This window comes from Andrographis paniculata, unplaced genomic scaffold (assembly GCF_009805555.1).
Source record: "Andrographis paniculata isolate CXL003 unplaced genomic scaffold, ASM980555v1 Contig22END, whole genome shotgun sequence".
Lineage (NCBI taxonomy): Eukaryota > Viridiplantae > Streptophyta > Magnoliopsida > Lamiales > Acanthaceae > Andrographis > Andrographis paniculata.
The window spans coordinates 3,751,382-3,777,969 of record NW_026137513.1 but is presented as its reverse complement, the minus strand read 5'-3'; the positions used below and the strand labels follow the sequence as shown (position 1 = coordinate 3,777,969).

General features: G+C 26.2%; 3 protein-coding genes across 3 annotated transcripts; 1 reads left to right on the top strand and 2 right to left on the bottom strand.

The window, feature by feature from the left end:
- Window positions 1-12,600: 12,600 nt before the first annotated feature.
- On the bottom strand, window positions 12,601-15,631 carry LOC127245597 (2-methylene-furan-3-one reductase-like). The gene is made up of 4 exons (XM_051266583.1): window positions 15,227-15,631; window positions 14,157-14,480; window positions 13,848-14,007; window positions 12,601-12,994 (listed from the first exon to the last, which is right to left on the bottom strand). Exons 1-4 carry the CDS (start codon window positions 15,605-15,607, stop codon window positions 12,729-12,731), a joined length of 1,131 nt encoding a protein of 376 aa, XP_051122540.1. The 5' UTR covers window positions 15,608-15,631; the 3' UTR covers window positions 12,601-12,728.
- A 1,173-nt stretch (window positions 15,632-16,804) lies between these two features.
- On the bottom strand, window positions 16,805-18,163 carry LOC127245598 (glucan endo-1,3-beta-glucosidase-like). The gene is made up of 2 exons (XM_051266584.1): window positions 18,004-18,163; window positions 16,805-17,865 (listed from the first exon to the last, which is right to left on the bottom strand). Exons 1-2 carry the CDS (start codon window positions 18,065-18,067, stop codon window positions 16,901-16,903), a joined length of 1,029 nt encoding a protein of 342 aa, XP_051122541.1. The 5' UTR covers window positions 18,068-18,163; the 3' UTR covers window positions 16,805-16,900.
- Window positions 18,164-19,863: 1,700 nt separating this feature from the next.
- Window positions 19,864-20,576, top strand: LOC127245599 (uncharacterized). Its single transcript, XM_051266585.1, has one exon. It carries the CDS (start codon window positions 19,978-19,980, stop codon window positions 20,461-20,463), a length of 486 nt encoding a protein of 161 aa, XP_051122542.1. The 5' UTR covers window positions 19,864-19,977; the 3' UTR covers window positions 20,464-20,576.
- The last annotated feature ends 6,012 nt before the right edge of the window (window positions 20,577-26,588 follow it).

The following is a 26,588-nucleotide window of genomic DNA, read 5'->3' as shown; positions in this document are numbered from 1 at the left end:
TTTCAATTTTTTTTTTTTTTTTTTTTTTTTGTATATAAAAATGTATCGAATGTGATATATTATTTTTTTTAAAAAAAGAATTTAATATATAAAATATCATTTTTTTTTTTGGTACACGAGACGTATTAAATTGGCTGGACCCTAAATTGAGACAATATAATTTGGTTGTACGTTTTCACGACCAAAAATTTAATATACGGGTGGAATTATTAGAATTTGAACCACATGTAAAATAAACAATTTTTGGTTGTATGTAGAGAAATAAAAAAATAAAAAAAAATAAAATTGTAATTATGTAAATCTGTTTATATACAATGAAAAATTTGTTGAATGTATATTTATATAGTTGATAAAAACATTTGTAATATACGTATATAATTTAGAGTAAATATATATTTTCTCTTTCCGTCAAATTTATTTTTATTTTTCCCTTTTATTTGTCTGTTAAATTTACCTATTACTATATTTAAAAAAATAAAAAAATCAAAATTTAATTATTACTCTTAATTCAATCTTTATTTACAATAAATATTATTAATTTTATTAAATTCTCTTTTTATTCTTTTTAATTACTAATTAAACTTTTAAAAATATTTTCAACTATTATTTTAATATTTATTTTTTTAATCTTCATATATAGTATATTATTTTTTATTTTTTATTTTGTATTTTTTTATAAAAATTTGTATTTATTTATTTAATTTTTATTTAATTTTTTTTAATGGAGAGTGCGGTATAGCACATGGTGGCGTCACATACACATCAAAAACACTTATGTCAGTGAGATTAATTAATAAAATAAAATATCAATATTGTCAGAGTTTTTGTATATTTCTTCTTATTATTATTATTTATTTATTTATTTATTTATTTTTATTTTTTTTATCTGAATGTTTGGTGAGGAAATGTCAGAGCCCTACAGAACACCCTTGTTTACAGTTTTTCTGTCGCACATATGTATATATATATACGAGCACGTATGCATATACGCCTGGTAGTCTGGTAAATTATAAATAGACTAAAATTTATGTTAAATAAAAAAACAAAATAATATAAAGTTTTAAATTTATGAAAATGGTATGAAATTTTATATTGTTTTAAATTGCTTTAAATTCTCTTATATTTTTTAAAATTCTAAGTTTATCTTTAATTTCATTATTAATTAATAGTGATTGTTTTATTTATTTAATTACTAAGATAATTCAAAATTTTCGCAACTCTTAAATCACCATTAAAGTCATGTTTGAATTGATTTTAAAAATAAATAAAAATAAAAATAAAAGAAGAGACGATTTTATAAATTATTATTTAAAATTAACTAGCTTAATTGAAAATATGTTACATTTTTAAATTATAGTATATCGATTATATTTTTAATTTTAATTTAATTATAATGTAAAAATAAATATATAATAAATTAATTTTAAATCTCCATAAATTATATTTACAAACATTAAATTACCTAATATAAATAAAATTTTATATTTTAAAAACATGTTAATTATATTTTTTAATTTAAGTTTGATGTATAATTTAAAGTTAAAATATATTTATATTCTCATTTTAATTTAAGTATGAATATATAAATGAATTATTTTTATGTTAATATTATGTCATATATTATTATTATTATTACTTTATGCATAAACTAATTGTATATGTAATGATATATTTGCAACTAATGTAAAAATTAAAAAAAAAAAAAAATGATATTAATGTGTAATTATTTTTATTATAATATGAGTATATACTTTTGAATGAGACGAAAATGATACTTAAATTGTAATGATGAAACTATGTGATTAAAATAAATTTAATATATGTATTTAAATATTTTTAAAACTTATTAATAAAATATATATTCAATATAACTATCATTTTATTTGAAGAATAATTTTTTATATAATATAATATAAATAAATATATATCTATATTTTATACAATGAATATAAATAAATTTTACAAAAGAAATAAAAATTTTGAATGTAATAAATATATTTATTTATTAAAACAATATAAATAAATATTATAAATGAATCTCAATTGATAATTTTAAAAAGGAAAAAAAAAGAGGTGTATAGTATAAATCGAAGACAAGAAGTTAAACAATCGAACCCAACACACAAAAAAAATTTAGTGTATGTCAAAAAGATTTATTACTTTTTCTATTATATATATATATATATTAATTTTTATTTGAATTGTCATAAAATCAATATTTTTTTTATTATTTTTTTAAGTAAAAAAGTATCGGGTGTGTTCATTTGTGTGATTTGGTTTTATATTTTACTATTCCAACATTTTTTTTCCCTCATATCAAACACTTATTTTTTATTTTTTATATTAAATTAAAATTAAATTTTATATTCAAAATATCACATCAATATATATTTATATCACATCAAACAACTATTTCAATTCAAAATTTTACTATTCAAAACGAAAATTCAAAACTCAAATCTCATGAGTAAACGCACCCATCATTTTCTATTTTTTTTACTATAAAATTTATTATTTTATTTATTCATATTAAAATTTTAGTTCCATCAAACTATTCCCTCCGTCCCACCACAATTAACACAATTTTTATTTTTATCTATCCTATAACAATTGACACATTTATATCTTTGGTAAAATTTATTAAACTAAAACATATTTAACAAATATAAATCAATTTAATTAATTACATAATATACAACATCATAAATGTCGCATTTATTTCTACATCTCTCCTAAAAAAATAAATATTTTTATTTATATTTAAAACTACACGTCTTTTATAAAATTGATTTATGTTTAATTATAAATTAACAATTTTTTTTTTATTTACTTGTATATAGAAAATTTTATTATCTACAAAATATGATATCCACATTGCATATATTTTTTAATTGCTATATAATTTTTAAATATGTAAACATATATTTTAATTTTAATAATCATATATATATTCAATTTATTTTAAAACAATAAATATTATTAATTATACACAAAATAATATAATAATATCATAATTAATTATTATTAACCAATTAAACATCTACACTTTAAATACCGTATCCCTAATCAAATGATTCAATTAAGGTGGTAACTGAGGGAATATATAATATTTTATGACAAAAAAAAAAGAAGCAATAAATTGCCTATTTTCTATAATAATAATAATAATAATAATAATAATAGCATTACCTTTTTAGTGTGCCCTTTGCAGTAATACGCAAAAAAGAAGGCAGGAACCAATTGTGGATGTTCATAATTATGGACACGTGAGTTTGGTGGCAATAGTGAACTTTCACAACTTTCTTTTATTTTAAATTTCAATTCCTAAGTTAATACACAAAAATAGAATTTTGCTCTAATTAATTGGACTTGTTTATTAAAGCTAAATTTCTACTTTTTAGTTTTTTACTATCTAGGGTTTGTCCATGTGCTTAATTTTTAGTTTAATTAACTAGATATTTTTACAAAAAAGTAAATAATATTAATTAAAAAGAATTTTTAGTGTAAATACTTTATATTTTTTTTCTTCGAATTTTTGACTTTTTTATAGAAAAATATATTTTGTATTATTTATTATTATTTTTGGAAATCACAATTAAAAAATAGTATTAAGAGAATAGAGTTAGTGTTTTTGCAAAAAAAAAAATTAAAAATTGAATAATATATATATATGTAAATATGTGTTTGCTTATTATTATTATTATTATTATTATTATTATTATTATTATTATTATTATTATTATTATTATTTCAAATACATATAGTTCCTAATTCTCACTAATTCAGAAAATATATTTCAATAATAAATTAAAATTTTTAATAATTAATAATAAAATCTTCAAAAAAATTAAAATAAACACAAAAAGAATATAACCTTAATTTCATAATTAATTCAACATCTCTATTGCATATACATGGAACTAATTATAAAAACATTTTTTCAACAAACTTGAAATAAATAATGAACACTCCATATTACAGAAATGTTGGGATTGTCCGCCTTGGGCACTGCCCGCAGTGATTTGTTTTTGAATATCATCCAAAAGGTCTTGTACTAGTGGAGTTTACTCGAGACTTATAAGACGTGTAATTATCTTCACCACTTCCAATGTGGGACTTGGGTTTGCACTCCAGAAAAAGGAAAAAAAAAAAAAAAAAAAAAGAAAAAAAACTTGTATAAATTTTTTTGTAAACCATGTGAGCCAAACAATATCTCACTTTACCTAACAAATTAAATATTTTCTTGATTGCACCAGATTTTTCAAATTATTACAGTCAGGGTTTGTCTGTCACTATGTCTGTCTTAAATTAATGCAAAATAAATTATGAACAGTTGGTACTTAAATAGTATATGAAATCAAATTTAATTAAATTTGTGACAATTAATTAGTCAATGAATATATATAATTGAAACAGCTGTGTGAATATTTCACGTGGTCCGACTCGAACAATGTCACATTTTTATTTTAATAAATTGCCACTAAGATTATTGTCCCATTAATTAATAATAACTAATCACCATTAAATTCAATGTTACCAAATTTATATATAAATGTTAATATAAATATAATAATGGTCTCACTGATAATGTGGAATTGCACATGCAGATCACATCTTCTTCTTCTTTTTTTTTTTTTTTTTTTTTTTTTTTTAAATAAAAAAAATAATAAAGTAAATAATGATGATGAATCATTTCAAATAAAAATTTCTAATAATTTAAAGGGCTGGGAAATAATAATGAACCAACAGGTCTGCTTGCCACAATTATGATGATACACACACATGCATGTACTTATTATTATTTGGGTAATTTCATAATGCTCCTTGTATTTTAATATAAATACAAAAATACCTCGTATTTCATTTATTATGTGATTTTTTTTTAAAATGTAAAATTAAAATAAGCTCAACAAATATATATATTCAAAATTAATATTTAATTGTAATATACACGTTTACAAATTTTGTATATAAAAAAAATATATATTCAAAAAACTATTAATTCTAAAATTTAATCGAATAATTAAAATATGGGGATAAATATGTGATTTTATTTCTTGTTTTATGTGCACCAAATTTGTTATTGAACTACGTACGAAAAAAAAATAAATTAAAATATTAAATTATATACTTATTGACGAATCATATGATTAATTTATTGAACTTTGAATATATGTTACCAATTGAATCGATGTTCAATGATTCCACGTATATTATATCAATATTATTTGTGGCATTGATATGCTAAACTTGTAATTAATATCATTATTTTCAATGTATTTCAGGTTATTAAAAATAAATAAATAAAATTGAACAGGGTGTTTCTAATTTAAAATAATTATCTTGTATGTAATTAATATTTTTAATAGAAAATATGATGTTAACTTTTAAATATTATTATTTAATATTTTTACAGAAAAAATATAACAATGTTATACTTTTTCATGATACTTACTATAACTCGAAATATATTTATCTCGTGCTATTATTTACGAATTCATTTATTTTGGTTAGATCATTAATATTTTTTTATATATTATATTTGACGTGAAAACAATATAAATTTAATGAGATGTTTGTTTTCATTTTATTAAATTTTTTAACTTAATAATATGAATTTTATTATTATTAGTTTTTTAAAAAATATGTATGTCACCATAGCCTTAATTATAGACAATGTATAAAATTTATTGCATGATTTCATCAGCCGTTGAAATAAAAGCATTGAATTAATTAATTAGAATTATATATATATATATAATATTTGGTAAATATTAAATTGATATTTTAGAAAAAAAGGAAAGATATTTGATCATATTAAATGTAATAAAAATGGGTATATGTATGATGGATGCATGACATGTGTATTAAAAGTAAGTAACAAAATTATTGCATGTATCATAATCAAATTACTATAATTGTTATTATATACAAAATTTACCACTTTTTTATTGCTTGCTTCATATATTCAATTTTAAAAGTGATGGGTCCTCATAACTAATTAATTAATTAATTAATTATATGGATATTTTCATTATGATAAATTAAATATACATAATTAAATTAAATCAAATCAAAACAACAACTCTAATAATAAGGGGATATATACATAGTTTGGAGAGGTTTAAAAATTTAAAACTATATTTACAACTGTATTTATACATGTATATATAATTACAGTAAAAACCTTCTAAAAATACATGGTGAATAAATTGTTGCTATTAATATTATACTACATGCAATTAAAATATTAAATTTTTATTTTTCAAATTTTTATTATAATAAAATTTATACTTTTTTATAAGGAAATATTATTATTTTTCCTTACAAAACATCATTCTTTTATTAATATTTACAATAATTAAATTTAATAAAACTTTTTATTTAAGGGTAAATTCTTTTTTTTAGTCTCGTAACTGGACTCCTTTATCATTTTAGTCTCGTAAGTGGAGTCTGTCACAAACTAATCCCATAAGTGGAAAATTTTCGTTGTTTTAGTCCTCCGGTGTCGGAGATGCCCGCGTGGCTCGCCGGAAGCCACGTGTCCGCCAAGTGTCTCGCTAGGTCGCTAACCAATTTTTTTTGAAAAAAAATATTTTTCTTTGGATAATTTTTTTTTCTATTTTATTAAAAAAATATTTTCTACAAAATGATATATATACTGAATTGGTCGGATGACAAAGAGGAGGGCGACACCTAGCGCACACGTGGATTTTATTTTATTTTATTTTTTCATTTTTTAAATTTTTTTAACTTTTTTTTAATTGGACCAAATAAAAAAAATTAAAAAAGCAAATAAAATTAAAAATAAATTAAAAAAAGCAAATAAAATTAAAAATAAATTTAAAAAAATTAAAAAATAAAATAAAATTCACGTATCCGCCAGGTGTCGCTGACCTGGCGGGCACGTGGCCTCCGGTGAGCCACGTGGGCGTCTCCGGCACCGAAGGACTAAAACAACGAAAAATTTTCACTTATAAGACTAGTTTGTGACATGCTCCACTTACGGGACTAAAATAATAAAGGGGTCCAGTTACGATACTAAAAAAACAGTTTACCTTTATTTTATTATGTTTTGGTTGTGTTTGTTTATGTGTGTGTATATATATACATATATTATGCAAAATGACATATGGATGGAGACACCATTTTATTGTGCCAAATAATTATAGATTGAAAATTTGTTTACCGACACTACAACATATAAAGGATAATGTAATATAATTCATTAATTAAATAAAAACACAATTATGCTAATTTAAGTATTTAGATTAGATCTTAATAATAACAAAATTATTATATAATAATACCTATGTGTTTATATGCATATATCGTGTATCAGCTAGCTGGTTGTGTACCAAATAATAATTATAAATTGAAAAAATAATATATATATATATTACATAATTGTAATTTAATTTAATATTGTAAGGACAATATATTTAATATTGTCTGGTTTTTTTCTTTTGTATTTTTGTATATTTTATTTTTAATTAGTTTAATGTTTTCGAGGAGAAAATATCATTCAAATGTTATATTTTACATTAAAAAAAAAAGGAAGAATATGCATATTTTTCAGAAAAAAAAAGTCTGGTTTCATGACAGACAAATTTATGCATGACATACGGTTAAGTTTGTTAGTAGAGATATTGAGTGTGTTTGTTTAGTATTTTATTTTAAGGTAATTTTTCGATGTAAAGTACTAAAAATCATGTCAGTAATATAAAAAATAATATTTGTTAAAATATTGAAAAATTGTTTTACAAAAATGTAATAATAAAAATTGATTGGGAAAAATAAAACCCAATTTAATTATCTATTCAATATATATGTATATATATATATATATATGCAAACTAAATTCATGTTATATATGTAAAAACATTAACAAATAAAATAAGAAAATAATGCTTACAAATATGAATTAAATTCAAAAGAATTAAACAACACAAAGTTATTTATTAATAAAGCATACTAAACATTTAGATGTGTTTCTTTTGAATCTCTATATATATACATTTTTTTATTATTTGTACTCTATAATTTTTAAAATATATTCCCTCCGTCCCTTAACAATCTATTCTATTTTTCTATTTTGGTTTTTCCCATAACAAAGTATTCATTTATTTCTTTAGTAATTGTACTGTCTACCTAACATTACAAATATCATTTCAATTTACAATATATTACACAAATATCATTACCTTTATATCATATAATACTAATAGGGTTAATTTAGTCTTTTTACTTTATCATAATATAATACTAATATTTCTAAAACTCCGTACAAAAAGTAAATGGATATATAGATACGAGACGGAAGAAGTATTTTTTACGCTCATAAAATAGCATATACAAAAAATCATTTAGATTATTTAAAAAATACAAACATCAAAACCAATTCTAATTAAAAAAAGAAACGAAACACAGTCGATATTGTAGATCAAATGAGAAAATGACCTAAGCCCAACATTAGCATGACGAAATTCAAAACCCCAAATGTATTTAATTTGTCCTACTCATATATATATATATATATATATATAAAGAAATAAATAGTGATGCATAATTCAATTGGATGTCCTTTGAACACAATTCAAATATTCAAACAATATAAAGTGTCTCTGGATCAATTATTATGTGGGCATGATATTAAAATCATTTCATTTATATTTATAGTCCTACCAACAAAAGTGTAGGCCTAATTTTCATCATCAACTATAATAGTATTCCCACATAAAATAAATATGTATATATATACACATTGCAAAATAATACTCCCTTCCTCCAATTTTTATTGTTCTAAAGTATATTTATACGGTTTTTTAGGTGATTGTCTTTTTATGATAGATTGACAAATTTGCCCTTAATTGTAGGGTAGAGATTAAAAGTAATAAATGAATGAAGGGTAAAAATGTAAAATTTGTGGTTACAAGAAATAAGACAATAGTTGTTGGACGTCCCAAATAAGAAAGTAGGACATTAGTTTGTGGACGAATGGACTATTATTATTGATTTTATTTTATTTATTTATTATTATTATCATTATTATTATTATTATTATTATAGGATTCCTGGCTGTTGAGCAATATATATTAAAAAGTAGGAGCCTTTTTTTGGTCTTGCTTTCATAATAATATAAAGTATATTTCTTTTGTAAGCATGATAATGATATATATATATATATTGATACATATAACTAATTAAGTGATTTTTTTCAATGATTATTAAGGTTGTATTTGATTTTTGTTTGTATCTAGTATTTGTATATTGTATTTTAATAGTATTTGAATTTGATGTTTTGTAATAAAAATAATATAATATTTATTTTTAAACAAAACTTCAAAACTTAAAAAGTAAAAAGTTTCAAAAAAATTAAAGGGCTAAATATGGTGCAGTTTTTTTATCAGCTTTGATGATTACATAGAACCCTATAAATAGAATAAAGAAAGGGGTGGGCCCCACTTTTGCGAGTTTTGTTTGCCACACGTGATTTGTCTTATTAGACCTAATTTGCAAATTATTAAATTCGACATGAGATTTAGTTAGAATGTTTCACGTATTAAAAAAATAATAAATAAAAAAAAAAAAGAAAGAGGTCACAAATTTAAAGCAAATTGTGTGTGCATATATATATACTCCCTTCGTCTTATATTTATTTATTCATTTATTTTTTGCACGGAATTTGAAAAATATTAATATTATATTAGAATATAGTAGAAATAAAAGTAAAAAGACTAAACTACCCTTATTAGTATTATATGATATAAAGAGAATGATATTTATGTAATATATTATAAATTTGAAGGATATTTGTGGTGTTAGGTAGATGATACGATCACTAAAAAAAAATACATACTTTGTTATGAGACAGACCAAAATGAAAAAATAAATAAATTATTAAAGGGAGAGATGAAGTATTATATGAAATTACTTTATTTTGGTTACGGTGTTTGAGCCTGTATAAGAATCAATTGCTAGTTATTAAAAATTACATTAGTATTTTCGGAATTGGAATTTTATTTGGGTGAAGTAGTTATTATTATTTTTTTATAATTATTTTATAAAAAAATATAAATATTTTTTATTGGAAAATAATATTACTACATTTTATTAGAAATAGTTCAATTTGAGAAGCATAATAGTTGTAAATAAATAAACCCTTTATTTTTGTTTATACCTAATTGGGGGAATAAATTGTCATTTACTTCATTTAATAATTTCACTTTTATGGACAATCCAATATCATGATTATGTATATATACTTCAAAAAATTATCTTGGACAAAAAAATTTAAACAAATTGTCATGAAAATTTTCTTATAGACAAAATATTAGCTTTGTTCACCCAACAATTTTCTAAACACAACTGTCGATAAATATTAATAAAAAAATAATATATATATATATATTCACGTAACTTTAGATGATTTAATCAAAACTGTACAAGACATTTTTAGTAATAATCTACAAACACAGGTATAATACAACATGCATATAATAGGGACGGAACTACACAAAATTGACCCCTCAAGCTAAATTTTTTATAATTTTTTTAATATTAAAAATATTAATTTTTATGTATTTATTTATAATTTGTCCCTCAAAATTATCTAAATTCATATATAATTCTGTCATTATTATTTATTTAAATTTATTAGTTGAATATTAAATAATTTATAACATTTTGCCCCCCGGGATTTAGATGCTAGTTTCGTCACTGCATACAATATATATATGTATGTATGTATGTATGAATATGTTGATTGTATTTCATTATCACTATTTTACTTTTTATATCTTGAATTATTGTTATCGTGTGGCTATTAATGGATCGGCATATTATACTCGTACCATTTTTGTTTGGCCTTAACTAAGTCTATTAACAATCGGTCGGTTGTAGAGTTACTATATATCGACCAAACTTTAAAAGGTTAAGTTTCTTCCATATCTTCGTAATGCAATATTTTTAATTTAAATTTGAATCGTTATTGATGCTAGAATTAAAATAGAAAACTAGTAACTTATAAATGAAGGCAACCAAGAAAATTGGAAACAAAATCCTAAACTTCAAAGGGTAGAAAAATAAGTATTATTGATATGTTAGTACAATAAATTTTTGAATGTAAGAAAGGGACATCTTATGTTATGTATGCTATGCATTTTTTCCCACATAAAAGTTTGAGAAAATGAAAGCTCAATGAACAGAATAATTGAATTTGTGCCTTTAACTTTTTTTTACTTTTATTTCAGTCTTAATAAATTCTTGTGCCAGTCAAATTAACAACAAAAAAATTTTAAATTCAATTTTTTGAAAAACTATGTTTAGGGATTAATTGATCTTTATGTTAAAATTAATCACTTATAGGAAATTTGCTGAGGTTTTATATAAAAAATAATTAAGGGTGGGAAATCCGCTCAACCCGGCCCGATAATAGCTTTGGACCAGACAGGCCCGGCCCAATTTCAAACTGGGTTTGAAAAATCAAACTCGAGCACAGTCTGATTTCAAATCGGGCCATGCTTGACCAGCCCGTTTGGCCTATTTTTTATTTTTTTTCTTAATTATAAAATAATTTAATACTCCATCCGTCCCATTTAATATGAGCATGTTAATGTAGGTACGAGAATTTAGGTAAAATGTAATTAGTAAGTAATTAAAAAGTGTATTAGTAAAAATAATTGTAGATTAAGATTAGGATAACTAAATAGTTTAATTAAGATTAAAAAAATTATAAAATTTAAAATTTAAAATGAGATTAAAGTGTATAATTATATTTCCAAAAAGGAAATGACAAATTTTGTGAGACGGACGAAAATAAAAAATAAGGACAAATTATATTGGACTGACGGAAGGAGTAAAAGTTTATAGTAAAAGTGTCAAAATTAAACACACAGACTTCATGCCTACATCACACAACTTAAATAATTAGATTACATCTTTATTTTTAATATGAATTTATTTGTTAATATATCAATAAAATTATTTTTCAAAATTATATTTAATTTTAAAATTGGATCGAATCAGACACAGCCCAAAAAATTCCGGGCTTGTTTTTTTAGATCCAAACACGATTTTTTTTTTCGTGCTGAGTTTGGGTCGAATTTTTGAGCTGTACATATTTTTGCAAGCTCTAATATCAATATGTTTAATGGGCCTTGTTGGGCCTACAATATTGTCATTATTTGGGCCTGGTTATACTTTTCAGTCTCCAGCTCAATTTGTTAATAAGATTATAAAGAAAATCTGATATGAATGGGCCTGTTTAATTTCTTGTATATCATTTTAGCCCAATCTGATACAATTTTTGGCCCAATAATAGGGGTGGTTTAAGATAAAAATAAAATAACAACACTGATGGTGTCTTTGTAATTTTGAGATGGAATTTTTTAGGACGGAGAGAGTAATTTATTTTTAAATTTTGTTTTTTTGTTTTTGTTTTTTTAATTCAAACAGACAAAAGAAAGAAAAACATTTTTATTTACCTCAAATAAGTATTTAATCTTATTTTTTAATAAAAAATTAATTTTCCGACGCTTTCTCAATTGAGTATATAACCAATAGTTTCGATAGAATAACTTTCCGACTAGCATTGTAAAAAAAAATAAAAACCTACGATGGATAACTCTAGTAGTCGTCAAGATACACCCCAACAAATTGTGTCCGAAAATAATAAAACATCGTTGTTGTTCGAATCATACATACATAAGAACATATATGCCATCCGATCACGGGATCGGACATATTACGATCTTTCCAGTAGCTCGACTCGTTTCAAGGTATGCAAAAGCTTCGCTAACCTTATCGAAAGGAAACGGGCCCTTGGGATCGACCACGGGCTTCACCTTCCCGCTCTCCAAATAAGGATTCAATTTCTTTAAGGTTTCGGCGTTCGAAGTGACAACAAATCTGAACCCCGGCGGCGTCACAGCACCCGTTAGGACCACCACGCTGCCTCCTTCTTTCACCACCTTCACTGCCTTGTCGCCTTGCCCTGTTTCCATCCCGACATTGTCATATAATCGTCGAATCATTACCAAATGTGTCGAAGACAAGGAGAGATGAGTCGTAGGACAACAAATTTCATTATAAAGGATAATTGATTTGATTCAGTCAGTACATGTAAAAACAAACAAATAACACGTGCTTTTATTTAAGATGGTATGTCATGTCAATTTATATTTATATATGCTGTATGAATATAATTTTTGAAAATAAGTGATATCATATGTTGTTTAGAAAATTATATTACGTCCGCCTCTAAGGGTCACATTTATTTTTTGCGTCATTGTACGTAACATTAAAAATATCTTTATATTTGTATAATTTTTTTTATAAACGTCATTCTATTAGTATTATAAGATACTAATAGAAGTACTTTTGCATTTTTTTTTTATATTTGTATTACGTTTTGATATAATAATTAATATTAAAAAATCAACACGTAAAAAGTAAACGAGACCATTAGAGCCGGACGAATGTAGTATTATAGGTTGTTAGTTCATGTATTGTATTTGTAGGCCGCAAATCCTATGCTGATCCGGCCAAGCTAGCATTGTGCTGATTTGATCGGTTTAACATATGTCATATGGATGACCAACATGTGTTTATACATATATCTCAATATATGCTGTGTTATAAGATAACATATGTTGAATTATAATATAATATTATTATATTATAAATATGATGAAATACGTATAAATATATATTGGTTATTCTTATAACATATGTTGATCCGATCAAATCACCACTTGATCAATGTCCGTATTTGTATTATATGTTAGTTGCTATATGCTACTATATAGTATAGTACTATGAAAGAGAAGCGTCAGCTAAGTTATTACCAACTGCGTCGAAGACAACATCGAATTTCTCCGGCAAGTCTTCGAAGTTCTCCTTAGTGTAATCGATCGCCAAATCGACCCCCAAACTCTTTAAAAACTCCACCTTCGGCGCGCTCGATGTAGCAGCTACTTTTGACGCCCCAAACACTTGCTTTGCAAGCTGCAATCCAAACTCCAAATTCAGACAATACCGTACCAAAATTTTTGATAAAAGTACGCCAAAACCAACACAAAAATGCATTATTACAACAACATAGTATTCAATCCGATCACATCCTCAACCACCTAAACAAAGCATTTCAATTTCACCTGAACCACAAGCGATCCGACGCCGCCAGCTCCTCCTAGAACAAGTATCGATTTTCCCTCCGAAAATCCGGCCCTTTCGAGGCCTTCGTAGGCGGTTTCGACGGCGAGAGGAAGTCCCGCCGCCGCCGCAAAATCGAGGTTTTTAGGCTTCGGAGCCAACAATGTCTCCTCGACAGCTGTGAATTCTGCAAGAGAACCAAATTGCTTTGGACCTTCCAATGGATGAGAGCTTATGAATCCATAAACCTCGTCTCCTTCCTTAAAGCTCTTCACCTCTGCTCCAACCTTAACCACCACGCCGGCAACGTCGTACCCAGGAACAGTCTATGAAGAAAGATTATTACACACGAATAATCACTGCAAGTCTGTAATTGTAAAATTCCATTTTATTACATTCATGCAATAATCACACTTTACTATTACAGTTGTTGATATTTAAATATTAATTATTATATAAAAATTTAATATAAATTAAAAAAAAATTGACAAAAATACTTATATTACTGTATTAAAATACTATTACAATGATATTTGTGCAAAAAAAATATACAAATATAAATATATTTTTTATGTTAAATATAATGGCGCAAAAGCTAAATAAAACTCTTAAAATCGACCGAAAAAGTATTATTTTACATAATTTTTAATATTTATAAATTATATCCCAATTTTAATTTATTTTTATATTATAAATCATACATATATAATTTATATTTTATTTTTTAAAAAAAATTACATATACGAAAATCAACATTTATAATGAATAATTATTACAAATAAAATAATTTAAAAAAAAATAAAATTATACATTACTTTTCGAAAAAAATAAAAATATATCACTTTTAAAAAATAAAATTATATAGTATTACTTTTTAGAAAAAATAAAATTACATAATATATTCCAAAAAAATTAACAAAAATTACGCTAAACACCACAAAATACCACCATAATTTCACTCTAAAAATGCAGTGGAGTTGGAGAAGGCCTAAATACAGAGACAGCAGTGGTCAAATTGAATAGTGAGAATGAAGAATCGATTAATTTATTGGGAGAATGTTAAAATATGTACCGGAAGAGGGGAATCTGTGGCTTTAAATTTGCCGGATCTGCGTTTGGAATCGACGGGGTTGAGAGCGGCGGCGGCGACTCTGATCAAAACCTGGTCGTCGTTGAGGGGAGGGACGGCGAAATTGGAATCTAATTTTAGGACTTCGGGACCTCCGTAGTCGGAGTAAGTCCAGGCCTTCATTTCCGAGGGTATGGAGGAAGACGACGTTCCGACAGTGGGTGAGGCTTCGGCCTGCGAAGTGGCGAATAGTCTGAGCGTTGTTGGTGGGGAGGTTCGGAGGGATTGAGGTTGGGATTTGGCGACGAACGCTTTGGTTGTCGGGAATTTGCAGGAGAATTGGAACTGGAATTGGAGTGGTGTGGAAGAAAGGAGTGAATCCATGGCTATGGCTGCTGCTGCTCTTCGAATTCTACCCCGCTTATCGGATGTCATTTTTATAGCCTCCCTTTGGCTTTTCGACACGTGGCCTTCTTTTTATCTTTGGGGCCCACTTTCTCGTAACTTCTACTTTGTAGTGCAAGGTTCGTTTATTTATTTATTTTTTTCCTACTTACCCATTTAATATACTTTTTAGTCACAATTTTAAATACAAATTTTATTATTTTTTATATTTTATTTTAAAATAAAAAATAATAATTATAGCATAATACCAAAAAATATTCTTAATTTTTACTTAAATTACAAATATACAATTATATATACAATTACTTTATATAAAAAATGAAACGATAAAAATATCAAAATTTCTTACACATTTTTACTAATCAATAAAATATTATTTTTTTCTTCAATTAACAAACTATCTATTTTTTTCATTTTGTTCGTCCCATAAGGGTATCTCCAACCCAGCGCCATTAATGGCGCTGGATTGGATGATTCGGCATCGGTTGTCTCCAACCGTGCAATGCCAAAAAATGACGTTGCTTCCTTATTTTTATTTTTAAAAATTTTTCAATTTAAAATTTAAATTTTAAAATTTATTTTTTATTTTTCTAATTTTTTAAAAAATATTATTTTAAATTATAAAAATAAAAAGTTGTTTAAAATAATAGAAAAAATTAAATATTTGAAGAATAATATGAAAAATAGAGTTATGATTGGAGTAAAATTACTGTAGCAATTACATATTTAAAATTAAAACTGCATAAATAAAATTGATGGGTTCGAGATGGCCAACAAAGTATCTATTTACAATATATTATATAAATATTATTACATTTATATCATACAATAATAGTAATGTTAGGCCATCTCCAACCCATCAACTCCATTTATCTAGTTTTATTATACTAATATTTTTAAAACTTTCGTGCAAAAGATAAACTGATAACTGATATATATAGATATGAGACCGATGAGTATTATTTGTTAATTTATTAAAAAATGTCAATCTCTTACAAAAGGGACATAGAGTAGAAATTATCCGTTAGGACATTCAAAGCAATGTGATGGGCCGATTGGGGGCTATACTGTACAAGTACAAATTGGGCCCAAAATAATTAGAAAATCCACTATTGCCCAAACAATTGGGCTTAAAGATAATTTCAAATTTCTCCAATTGCACAACAAAACTTTGAGTACGATGCAGTATCATTTATTACTTCGATTTGAGGCTAACAAACATTTTATGGGATTTAATTACAGACAACATTTATAAATTTCATAAGAACAAATTCAATTAAACCTAAGATCATAAGCTTTGGCTCCGTCGACCCGAAAGATCCCAAAATGTTTCTCATACTGAGACCCCTTTTTCTCATTCTCATCGAAAAGATCGAACAAGAAAACTTCGACCCCAATTCCGGGCCTTTTCGGGGTCCCGAAATTGCTCGACGCCCTCATCATGACATTCCAGTTGTACGTCATCGCGTTGTCGGCGCCGGCGGCTTCTCCGCCGGCGGTCGGCCAGCCGGTTTCTGCCACCACCACCGGAATATCCCTAAAACCCTCTCTCTCCATGGCGTAGACGAAGGCGTCAATGGTGGCGTCGAACATGTTCGTGTAACCTAAGTTTTGGTCGATTTCGATTGTGGACGACCTGAAAAGGGCGTAGTCTAGGGTTAGGGATTTAGGGTTTCCGACGTAGCTGTAGAAGGGGTAGACGTTGACCATCAGTGGCGAATCGGTGTCGCGGAGGAATTGGAGGAGGGGGACGATCGCCGCCGCCTGATTGAGGTCGAACGCGGCGGAGGACGGCGGGTACGCCGCCGACATCACGGCGGCGCCGACCGGCGAGGAGAGCTTGATTGTGTTTTCCAAACCTAATCTCTGCAGCGCGCCGTACAGGTTGAGGACGGCAGGGACTAGGTACGGAGTTAGGTTCGGGTCCTTTAGGAGGACGTCGTTGCCGACGGCTAGGTACGGGACCTGGCTCGGGTCCACGGCGGAGAGGATGTTCGACTGCAGCCACGACGCGGCGGCGACGGCCGTCGAGTTGGCGAGCGCCGCCAGCTGCTCGTTGGGCACGCCGATTAGGAGCTCGATTTCGGTGCCTTTGAATGCGGTTAGGGTTTCCGGGTCGGGTCTGTAGATGCGGACCCGGGTTATGCCGTTGGATTTGAGGAGGCTGACCACGGCGGAGGTCGGCGGGAGGTTGGTGGCGGCGCGGCTGTAGCACACTCCCACCGGCGCTGCTGTCCCTGATTTTATGTTACAGACAAAATTAATCAATAAATAATGTATAGATATTTTTGAATTAAGTAACACTACCCTTTATCAAAATAATAATAATAATAATAAAATTACATTAAGGAAGGAACAATTATGAGCAAGAAAACCTTTTGAATGTAAATGAAAGAAGTAAATGAGAAATGTGAGGAATTTGAGGATTCTTGTTTCCATGGTTCTGTGGATTATTACTTCCTTAATCTTGTCGAAGATTATAATTGTCTGAATGTGGGGTTGTAATATTCACACACACATATCTGTATATATATTGTTGGACGTTGATTTTTGGTGGGATTCAGGTTTAAATGAGTTTGGGAATTGTTTGCTGCCATGTTGATCAACTGTACACTCTAATCTGCATGCAGATCCATTTGGATTGCCATTAAACTTTCTTTTATTTCAAGATCTTCATCCAAATTAAAATATTCTCTAAGAATTATTACTTAGTGACATTAAATTCTTATCAAGAAAGTGGATCGATGATCATGTGTTGAACCGATTCAGCACATGAATCTTACAAACACCTGATTCAGATAATTGATCCAAGAAACCCTCAAATTTAACAGTACTATTCTGTCATGAAATATTGATCATATTACTAAGAAAATAATTTATGATACAATATACTTAAGCATGATCTATAAATAAATTGGAATGCAGATTCACTGATGCAATTATATATTAAAATTGAGAGAAAATTAATAACAAATGAGGAAAAAGAGAAAGAAATAAGTGAAGAGTTGGTTGGTAATTGGTGGAAGCAAGAATCTTGAAAAGCCCCAGAATGTCTGAAGTAGATAGGAATATTATTACCTCCTTTTGATCATTCTTTGGCCCATATTCTGCCATTATTCACACCACTTTTGAATTTTAAAATTAAATTAAATTAAATAAGATCACACTAAACATCATATATAAATATATATTATTCCAGGGTAAGAATTATTTCCTATAATCATATATTGCTTCATCATTAGGGTTTCGGCACTAGCAAAATTAATTAATCTAATCATTTGATGGATCTAAAAGTGTAATCCATATCAAGATTTTGGGGATATGAAATTAATTTAAATTTTTATATATTAACAATGGTTTATAGATCATACATTGAATTTATTTTCATATATATATTTTTTTTAATTAGCAGCTAATATTATTGTCATTTTAGATTTTGAACCAGTGGTAAAGTTGAGGTTGATTGTAAATGGGATCTATGAACATGGATAATTATAATTTAGAAACTTATATTTTATAACTAATTAATTAATCTCACCAAATTTATGCTCGATTCGATCCAAATTGGTATTAAATTCCCATCTACCAATGCCAATTAAAATAATCCTTGTCAAGTTGTTACAAGTGCTTTACATATATAGCACCGTTTATATTATTATTTTCTAATCATTGAGCCCAACCCTAAAAAGCCAATTATACCTAGATAGTTCAATAAATAAATAAATAAATAACCCCTCAATCATATATACCAATAATTAGTGACATATGATCCAAATATTACTTGAGAATTAATAATCAACAAAACCCTAAAAAAATTTCAAACACATCAAATCCTAATAAAAATATTTCTATTTCAATGTAAGAAAAGGACAATTCTTGATCCAATCAGACATGATGCATGCTTAAATTCGACACACACAAACACACACTGACTGACTCCAGCAAGAAACAGTGATGTGACACTGTAAGAAACAATTGTTCAAAACAAACAAACAAACACTAAATTAAAGCAAAAGCACTTCCTTACACAAATTTCCATAGATTAATGTGAAGGCAAAAAATCAAAATCCTTCCTTCCCTGCAGAAAAGAAGACAATATATTATCTTTGTTTGTCCCCTCTTTATTAAAGAAAAAGACCCACTTTTAATTTTTTTTGAATTCAAAAAAATTAAAATTTAAATCCTTGTAATAATCCCTCTATTCCCCCCTCTTATTAAAAACCCTAATTTCCCCATCCAAATTCTTGCCCTCAATTATCACTTATCATATTTTTCCTCCCCCCATTTTCTTGATCCATTATTGTTTGGAACCAAATATTCGATTTTTCAGATAATTTAATCAGCCAAACATGTCGCAAACAGTTGAGGAATTTCCCAACGGTAATGTAATAGCCGTACAGCCGCCGCCGGAATACGGCGCGCCGCCGTCCCATTCTAACGGCGGCTCGTTCGGGCCGGTCTTCGCCGTCCTTGCCGTGATCGTGGTCGTGTCGGCGGTGGCGTGTGTTCTGGGCCGGCTGTGCACCCGGCGGGGCCGCCGCGGGAAGGAGTCGAAGAAGGCGGCGAAGGTGGCGGCGGGGAAGTCCGGCGGCGGCGGATTGGGGCCGAAGGAGTGGGAGGCGAGGCAGAAGCCGAGCTTCAACATGAACGATGGAGGAGATATCGAATTTGGATTTGATTTTAAAAAAAAGAATAATAATAATAATAATAATAATAAAAATAATAATTCGGCCGGAAAAGGGGGGAAGAGCGGCGCAGGGAAGGCGGCGAAGCCAATGCCGCCGCAGTATAACGGCGGGCATAACCCGGAAGTTAGGTTTTCCGACGTTGTGTAGAATCGCATTTGTGGGGTCCGCCGCGGCGCGTGGCGGTCACGCGCTGACGATTTCGCCCCCCTTCTGGGGGTATACAAATGATTAGTAGTAGTGTGGGCGTTTTTTTTTTTTTTTTTTTTTAATGGTTAATTTTTATTTTTTATTTCCTTTAGTTTTGTGGACTAAATTTGAAGATTGTAATGGCTCTGATGTGATTATATTAAATTAGAAAAGGAGTTATTTTTAATTTTACTGCTACGTAATAATATATAAATATATAGACAATTTATTAGCATTATATTTTTACTCATCATATAAAATCAGGTTGATGTTACTGTACTGGTTAGTGCCAGAGGTGGCAAAAATTGACCACACGACAACTCCGACACGAATTTGACACAAAATAATTAGGTTTAAGTTAAATATTTCAATCCGATTATGTATACGGATTGATACGAATCCGACACAATAATAAACGGGTCGGGGTAGGGTTGAGGCTCTCAACTCGAACTCGACAGGACAATCCGATTACAATATATTAATATTGATTAATATATTTATTATATATATAAATAATCATAATTTAATAATTTTTTCATAAATTAATTAATTTAAACTAAGTTCAATTTTAAATTATTCAACCTAATTTACGATCAAACCAATAAAAATTAATATAACACGACAACAAATAATTTAATTTGAATCAAGAATTTCAACTTAATTATGTATATGGGTCAACACGAGTCAACCCGAACTCAACACGATAATAATCGGATCAACACGAACCCGACACGATAATAAACGAGCCGAATTATGATTAAGTAATATAACCAATTTAAAATATTCAACCCGACACGAATCCGGGCCGAATTGACCTATTACCATCTCTACTTAGTGTTGACACTAAATACAATATACTCCATATCACAATTGATGAATTATGCTAGATACATATAACAATAATTAACACTGTAGATATATATATATTTGTCTCAGTTAAAAGGGTTTTTTTAAAAAAATTTTATTTTATCGTGTTATTTGTCCACTTAAAAATATATTTATTTTTTTATTGTAATATAAAATATATTAATAGTAAAATATTTTTAATTTTTTTTATAAGTTAAAGATATATCGTTACATATATACATAAAAAAGGACAAAAATACTAATTTTTAAATCATTTTGCATATTTTTCTAATCAATAAAATACTACTCCCTCAATCCCAAAAGTATAATTTTATTGTGTTGGACACGGTATATAAGAAATATTGATATTATATTGGTAGTTGGTAAAAAGTAAGGATAAATGACTTTTTTGCCCTTATGAATGTATTAGTGTAAAAAGTAGTGGCAACTGTGTAATAATAATGAAAAAATATGGATAGTTTTATGGTGATATGGTTATTTATAGAAATGAGACTATTGTTTTGAGACGGACAAAAATGATAAACAAAACTATTGTATTAGGACGAATGAAGTACTACAAATTAAATTATTTCAAAAGTACAATTTCTCAATGACAAAGCCAGTAACTAAAGTTATAAATTTAAAAATATGATCAAAATATATAATTATATTTTTTTAAAAAAATACAATTTATATAAAATATACCGAAATAAAAAATAATACTCCTTTCGCCTGCTTACAAAATTTACATTTTTTCATTTTGGACTGTCAAATTACAAAGTTTATATTTCCTTTTTTAGTAAGCATGAACCCCGTCCCATATTACTCGTATCCTTACTTTTACACTTATTTACACAAACATTATTAAAAAAAGTAAAAGTATTATAAGGCTGTTTTGGTCTTTTTACATTAAATTTATTACAGCTATTATTAAAATATAATATTTTTTCAACAAAATGTAAAACGTAAATGTCATCTTTATAACCGGACAGAGGAAATAATATTTTATGTGAGTCGGATTATATCAATTAAAAAAGGACTTGTGTACTATATATATACATATATGATTGTTTGGTTTGCAATAATATAGCTGACTGAGTCAATATTTGTGGTTTCGAGGATTATGAGATCAAACTTTACTAAAGACAAATTTTTCGGGATCATCAACACATCTACTTTTCTTTTTTTTTTTTTTTTTTGAGATTTGTTTATACACCACTTTTTTCATATACAAGGATCACTGTTTATTTGTTTTCTACCGCTTGAAATTTAGCAAATATTAATTAAATTAAAGTCGTACTCTTTCCTTCCATTCCAAACAAGGTGCAACATTTGCTTTTAACATAGGTTTTTAAGTGGACAATATTAAGTAGGATAATTTAGAAATTTGATGATGTGATGGAGAGAGAAATATATATTTTATTCTTTTATTTAGATAATGTGGGGATAAAGTGTGGGGTAGAGATTAAGTATAATTAATTATTTTCTATTTTAGAAATGTTATTGGGTGTTTGGGACATACAAAAAAAAATGTTGCAGGGTGTTTGAGACGAAATGAATATTTAATTAATGATATTTTTTTTTTTTCAATTCTTCATTAACTAAAATAAAATTTGAAAATCATTAATTAAATAAATTCTAAATAAACATAAATGAAAAAAAAAAAATTGAATAACGTGGAATCGCCTAAGTGGCATCCTTAGATTTTTTGGGCCAGAAATGTAGTTTAAAATAGATAGTTTCTGCATTAATTGGACATTTTTATTTATTGGATAAAGCCCAAATCAAGGACAAATTTGGGTCGTTTATTTGCAGTGTTTACATTTTCGATATATGTTTACTTAACTATTTTTAAAGTTTTTTTTTTATCATTTCAAATCAAAATCAATATTATTTATTTAATATATTTTTATTATTTTTTTAAAAAAATAATCGTGTGAAAATACTATTTAAACAAAAATACAAATAAACACTCTATTTTAAATTAATTTTAAATTACAATTAACTAAATTCTACATAATTTTTTATAAATATTATTAAAATATTATATTATATACAATGTATACGATGTATTTATTTATAAAAAATCAATAATTCAATATAAAATATTAATTTTACATTGTTGATATAATTCTTTATATTTAATATTAAAAAATACATTCTATCTAAAAACAAACTCTATATTTTTATTTTATTTTTTTCAATTAAACTAATGTCCATGTATTTTTTTTTTCTATTTTTCAAATACATAAATGTATTCATATATATATATATATATATATCTTTAGTTTTTCATAAACTACATTAGGTTAATTATGCATAAATATATAGTTCATTTATTTATATATATAATTTTATTTTTACAAATGAATACATAGTAAATATATTTTATTGAATTAAAAATGTATTTTAAATCAAATAAATGACTTATGTGAACACACACAATTGATTTCGGCCACACTAAAATAATAAATAAATTGATTATGGATAATAACAGTTTTTTTTTTCTCCTCAAAAATATTTTAAAATTAATAAAAATGCTATTTCATAAAAAATATTTTTACTATTTTAAATACAAAATAGAAAACTCATATTTCCTCCGTCTCATCGAAATTAAACCATTAAAGACATAGTATTTAAAGTGAGGATATTTAATTAGTTATAATATTATTATATTAATTTTAAAGTAAATTTAATATATATGATTATATAAAATTAAAATATATGTTTAAATATTTAAAAATTATATAGCAATTAAAAAATATATACAATATGAATATCAATTTTTAGAGAATAAAATTTTATATAATACAAGTAAATAAAAAAATATTTTGTTTATTTATAATTAACATAAATCAATTTTATAAAAAATGTTTAGTTTTAAATAAAGATAAAAATATTTATTTTTTTAGGAGAGAGAGGTAGAAATAAAGGGGTTTTGAGTGGTCCTATGACATTTTTGATGTTGAATATTATGTAGTTAATTAAGTTTATTTATATTTGTTAAATATGTTTTGGCTTAATAATTTTTACCAAAATAGAAATGTTTCAATTGTTACGAGATAAGACAAAAATGAAAATAGTGTCGATTGTGGTGGGACGGAGGGAGTATTAAACAACTAATAAAACACTTGTCTAAGGGTGTGTTTGTTTGGGAGACTTTCACAAATTTACATTATTCATAAAAAATTTCTTTCTCGAAAACATCAAATCAAAACACCTATTTTTTATTTTTTATATTATACTAAAAATTAATTTTACATTCAAAACATCACATCAACACCTATTTATATAACATCATACAACTATTTCAATTCACGAAATTTTTACTATTCAAATTCTAACTTAAAAATTCAAACCTCAAAACAAATACTCCCTCCGTCAAAGCTAAAAGTATACAATTACTTTTGGCGCGGAGATTAAGGAATAATAGTACTCCCTCCGTCCAGCTAGAAAGTATACATGTTTCTATTTTGGGACGTCCAATTACAAAGTAAACATTTCATTAAATACTTTACTTTTTTCCACAAATATCTCTACTTTACATCACATCATTATTTTTACACCAAAAAAGCAAGGGCAAAAATGTCATTACACTACTTTTAACTACCCAGTGAGTAGGTAAAAAGTAGTAAAATGACATTTTTGCCCTTACTTTTTGGTATAAAAGCATTGATGTGATGTAAAGTAGGGGTATTTGTGGAAAAAATGAGGGATTTAATGAAATGGTTACTTTGTAATTAAACGTCCTAAAATAGAAATACGTATATTTTCTAACTGAACGGAGGGAGTACATCCAATAAAGTATTCCATTGTAATTTTATTTTATATTTAAAATATCGCAACTATTTCAAATTTTATTTTTTATTTTTTTGCTTTTTTAGTGTGGGCTATAAACGTAGAAAACGCGTGACATGTTTGGCGAATTTAGATAAAGATTAATGAATACAAAACACCCATAATTTCAACCTTTTGAATTCTTTCACACAACTTTCCTTGAAAATTCTCACTTTTTCACAAATAGTCGACACAAAAAAAGGTAAAAAAATAAATAAATAAAAATCATTACTTAATGAATATCATATTTTGAAAAATAAAAACAGTTGATGAGACAACCCAATACAATTATAATTTCCAATTTAATTCAAACAATCGCTATTTATATATATATATATATATATTTTTTTTTATTTTAACTTATTAAAATTTGGTATTGAATTGAAAAAGTACTCTAATTAAAAAAAAATACAAATAAAAAATTTTGATTTAAATAAACTAAAATAGTTAAATGTAAAATTTATTAATTGACATAAAAAAATATTAAATAATTTTGTGATTATATAATCTATTAAAATATAAATATAAATTATAATATAATCCTTCAAAATAACACATGACAATATATGGTGCATACTTATTAATATAAATATAGGGGTCGGATCAACATACATAATACAGATAAATAACATTTATTATATATATTTCAAAATATTTATAACATAATATATAATATATTATAATACAACATATACTATTATTAATTTATATATAGTTTATTAATAGTACTGATCCGGTGAAACCAAGGACAACATGATATTTATGCCCATGAATATAATATCTATAAATTAATACTTCATCCGTCCACAAACTAATATCCTACTTTTTATTTGGGACGTCCAACAATTTTTGTCTAATTTTTTTTTTTAAACACAAATTTTACATTTTTACCCTTTATTCATTTATATTACTTTTAATTTCTACCGGACAAATTTGTCAATTTATAACAAAAAGACAATCACCTAAAAAACCGTATAAATATACTTTAGGACAATAGAAATTGGACGGAGGAAGTAATATATAGTAATAGCCCACACAATATATCTCATAATCGACCTTAAGACAAAATACATGTTACGACAACGTACATATAAAATAGTATAAATTGACAACATATAACAATAATTTATACAACATATGTTGTATTAATTATATTGATTTGTTAATCTTAATTAATACCCTAACCATCTTCTGATTTAATATGTTTTTTTACCCAAAATTTTTCAAATTTTACTATTTGGATTTTGTGTTTACGGAAAAAAATATACATTTTTTTCTCTCACAAAACATCTCATCAAACATTATTTTAATATCAAACTCAAACCAAAATTTTACCAAACTTATAAAAGAAACATATTGGCTCAATAAATCAATAATTTATAGATATTTATTATCCTAATAAT